The 4,558-nt window shown below is 40.2% G+C and overlaps 1 protein-coding gene across 1 annotated transcript in view; it reads left to right on the forward strand.

Annotated features, from left to right (window-relative positions):
• The window catches only part of itfg1 (integrin alpha FG-GAP repeat containing 1), a 145,723-nt gene that overhangs the window by 52,670 nt on the left and 88,495 nt on the right, over positions 1-4,558 (forward strand). The window contains exon 9 of the mRNA XM_023429726.2: positions 2,131-2,231. Coding sequence (XP_023285494.1) covers positions 2,131-2,231 — 101 coding nt within the window. The remainder of the gene's footprint in view (positions 1-2,130; positions 2,232-4,558) is intronic.

A 4,558-nucleotide genomic window follows, 5' to 3' on the forward strand; every position in this document is an offset into this window, starting at 1 on the left:
ACACCTGTGATCTTCCTGCTTTGACAGGTCAAAGTGTCTGCAGCTGAAAAACGTCTGTAACTCACAACAAAAGCTGCAGATTAAAGGAACATACCATCGTCTTAGTAACCAATAACATCCAGCATTATAAATGAGTTTATGTAATTGATATTATCTGTTATAAACCTGAATTTAGTCATATTTAGTTGTAACACAATTTTCAGTAAATAAAATGTCTCTGTCCTATTCCTTCAAACTGAGAATAAAACATCATCGAGCTGGATGTTAAACAAAGTCGACATTTAAGTAAAAAAAATCAAACAGGTCTGACATGAACCAACACAAGAAAGAAAATTATGCAATGTATATTTTGCGTAAAAATCAGCACTACAACTGATTATGATCTTCATTATTGATTGATTTACAGATTATTTTCTCAATAACTTGAGGATGGTTTGGTCCAAAAAAATATTAGTTAATTGCAAAACATGCTGCTCACAATCCTTTAACAGTCAAAAACCCCAAAACATTAAATTTACTATCACAGAAGTTTAAAAAAACAAAAAATATTCACTTCTGAGAAACGAGACCAGCAAAGTTTTTCCTATTTTGCTTAAGACATTATTAAAATGATTAATTGATTATCAAAATAGTTGCCGATTAATTATCTGGCAGCTGATTGATCGACTAATCATTTCAGATCTAGTAATAATCATGGTTATCAAAGTAAATGTAACCATCGATAGGTCCTTCTGAATTTTGACAAAATCTCTGATTGTTTCCGACGCAATTTGAGCAATTGCACTCACCACACCCACCGTCTTTACTAACACAGGAAGAAGGATTTTATTCATGTTTATATATGCGCTGTCACTGACCTGACGCACCCGATGGTTTATTACTCAGAACCATACGGAAAAGCTTAGATGGAAATTGTTTGGAAAAGGGCACTTTCAAAAAAATTCTTGGCAGTTGATTGGGCAAACCATCTGTCTATCACTGTCTCTCACTGGTTCAATCAACCAATCAGATTCTGCAAATTCTTCACTTTTTTTCACGAGCCAGTAAATCAAACTCTTGCCAACACTAGTTCGTAGAAGAGCGAAAAAAATCCATCAAGAAAAGCCTTCAGTGCCGTATGTACTCTGCTCTTCTTTCAATGAAGAAATACTGTCCAGTTCTGATGGTACAGCAGCATCTACGCCAACCTCTTCAGGAGCCACAATTGTTGTCAACAAACAGTCGCTTCTCGCTGTTGTCACACCTAAGACACGCCCGGAGCTGCAAGTAGTTCCTCCCTCATACGACGCTGATTAGTTCAATCCACTCTGGTTCAGCCACAAGCCAACAGCTTGGAGCCTGTCAGAATGGATTGTCACTTACTTTTTTTCATTATACTGTAGTAGATATGTGCAGCTCAAATCAAAAATTTGAAGTAAAGCATTTTTGAAGCACTATGTTTTCTCTCAGCCATGTTTTCTGGCTTCACACAGTTGAAGGCCTGAAGACATAGGAAAACAACAAGTAGATCACATTCTCGTGGATGTAAATGTGAAAAGGAATTTATGATTCAGTCAACATCACATAATGAGGTATTGTTTTGTCATTTGAAGTGCGTGCGTGCGTGCGTGCGTGCGTGCGTGCGTGCGTGCGTGCGTGCGTGCGAGCGAGCGAGCGTGCGTGTGTGCGAGCGAAGCTGAACCTGAACCTGGTGATCTGAAGTGTTTGTGCTTTGAAGAGCTGTTGTTTTGATTTGGGAGGCTCTGTCCCTGTTTGTACATTAGATGCAGCCTGCATGTATTATGATAATAATAATTAAGAGCGATGAAAATCAGTGGAGAAAATGATACTTCAAGTCAACTGACATTATTAAAAGGCATCAAAGAGACAAGTGCTGGTGGATGTGTGTTTGCTCATAGGAAACAAGCAGGTGTTCCTGTGATCCAACTCACACATGGAAAAAACAGGAACGATTGTCTTTGTGCCAGAAACTGAGCTGTGCTCAAAGTCGACTCTAGAACAAATCTGAAGTATTGTGATGAAGTGAAAATATTAAAATAGCACAGTTTTAGAAAACAAAGGATCACGCTTTCCACTGTTTCAATCCAACAATGTTGCTTTGCAAACTAATTCTCTTTCTGATTCTGGCAGATGGTGACGGCTACCAGGACCAGCTCCTCCCCGTGTGTCTGGACGACAAGTGTCTTCGCAGTGCCATCTACTTGGCCAAGTCAAAAGAGGGCTCAAAAGAGGTACATGATACACACACGACCACACTGACAGATGTGATACAAGTCTTTCTAATGAATTAGCCTTTCCTATTCAGTTACACCAGTTAATTTTTTTGGCTGGACCACAACAGCGGGGGCCAGACGGTAGGTGTGCGCTGTGTGAGAAACTAAATAAGAAGGACATTCTGTCGCTTTTAACTTTCTCTCAGACTGATCATTTAACAAGTAAATATAGTCGAAATCACAGCAGTCTTTGTCATTAATTTATGTGTGGTGATTTTGTCAGACGACGTCATGGTTATAAAATCAGGATTTTATTAGTACAGAGCAGCAAGTCTCAAAAATATACAATAGTACAATATACAGGTACTATTAGGAGCATGTTCATTCTTTGACATTTATTTTACACTGGAAAAAAACAACAGCACAGAGCTGGGGGGGGGGATTATTGCAGAGAACAAAGTGTACAAAATAAAAATAGTTGTCATATCAATACAAAATGTCAAAAAAAATGTCAGTTTTGTCAAAATTAAACCAACAACTGAGAGTTTGCTGGTTTTTCTTTTCTTAACAATAAAGTAAATATATCTTTTGGTTGGACAAATAAGGCATTTGATGACATCACCTTGAGCTCTAGGGAAATGTAATGGTCATTTTAACTTTTTTTTGTTATATACACCAACATTTAATTAATTGATGAAGAAAATGATCTCTAATTTGATCATGAAAACAATTGTTACAGGCCTACTGTACGGTCCACCTCTATACTGAAGTGAACAACATGAAAAAATTGTTGGACTCAATTCAAATCTTGTCAACAAATCCTCATACCCATGCAACAAACAGGTTGCTCTTCAGTGACTCTCACAACTCATACACTGTATAACCGTTTAAAGAACGACTCACTGATCTTCTGCCTCTGTGTTTACCGGCTGGTTAAGTTTTAAGTATTATGAATAAGATTAGCACAGAGTCATGGTTAAGGTTGAGGTTAAAAGTCACCGCCGTCATCGCTAAAAAAAAAAGTTCAGTGGTAGCGGGAGAAGCTACGTGAACTACAGTCTGACGTTACCTCTGCCGTTGCTACTTTGAGAGGATGGTAACTGCTCTCATGACTGAAAGAGGTCTTGTTGTTTTAAGGGTTTTTTGAAACAACTAATGCCTTCTTTTCTTGCCTCCACTCCATTTTCCTTTATGTTCTTTAAGACTTATGAAAGACCACCGCACCAGAGTTCCCATTGCAATACCACAGCTACTGTTTCTGTGCACAGTGGCTGTCTATTTCAGGAAGGCATTAAACACGCGGCTCACTGCGGGGGGCTCTTGCTTTAGAAAGATATCGGCGCTGATCCAGTGGATGTCATTGTGTTTGCAGAGCCGTGCGAGATAGAACTAACAGATACACGCACACGCATGCTGTCCCATCCAATTAATGTATACTGAGAAATTAATATATGTGTGTGGACATGTTCACTCTCAGTTGCTCTTACATGAACACACACACACACACACACACACACTCTCCACCCCCACCACCTACGTACCATCTTGCGTGATTCTTTTCAGTTGCATCCTACCAGTTGGCAGGAGACCCCACTCCCTTTTCTTCCTTCCTGCCACCAGAGAACTAGCTTCCACTTTCTTTCAATCCAAAATAGAAATATTACAGGCTTATCTGCATGTCCGCCCCCACATACACATGTACACACAAAAAGACACGCACACTGAGACGCACAGACGCACACTCCCCATGGACATGCCTTCTTTTGTTTGCCTGTCAGAAACCAAAAAAAAAAAAAAAAGGTGATTGAAGGAAGAAGTGAAAGGAGGAATGTAGAAGGGACGGGGAGGGGAGGCAGAGAGAAGAAGACTTATAGGCACTGACGGATAAAGTGAACACATGTTGTCTTCTGTGTCGCTCTGTGTTTGAGAGACAGTCATCACTGTCAAAGACAGAGACGGGAGGAAAGGGAAGGGTGGGCGGAGAGAGAGGAGGAAACAGAGTCTTTCTAAGCTTCTGCGCTTTCATGGAAACGGTGGTAACAATATACAATCATAATGATAACCTCCGTCTGCAGAAGCCAACACACCATACATCACAGTATTGATCCCATCAGTTCATCATTATTTGTGGTGGAAACACTTTCTTAGCTGTAATTATGATCTTACGTCACATGCGTGTTGGTGTGTGTGTGGGTGTGTGGCTCCATTGCATCGGCTCCACAGCCATGTTAACCCCAGTCCCTAGTCAGCAGATGTCTCCCCTAGAGATATCTGCCCACTGATAGTGATGGAGAAAATCGAGGGGGGGGTGGAGGAGGGAAGTGTAACAGATAGAGAAAATAGAA

Source organism: Seriola lalandi, unplaced genomic scaffold (assembly GCF_002814215.2).
Source record: "Seriola lalandi dorsalis isolate HSWRI2012SDOR001 ecotype SW California unplaced genomic scaffold, Sedor1 jcf7180002054898, whole genome shotgun sequence".
In the NCBI taxonomy this organism is placed as follows: Eukaryota; Metazoa; Chordata; class Actinopteri; order Carangiformes; family Carangidae; genus Seriola; species Seriola lalandi.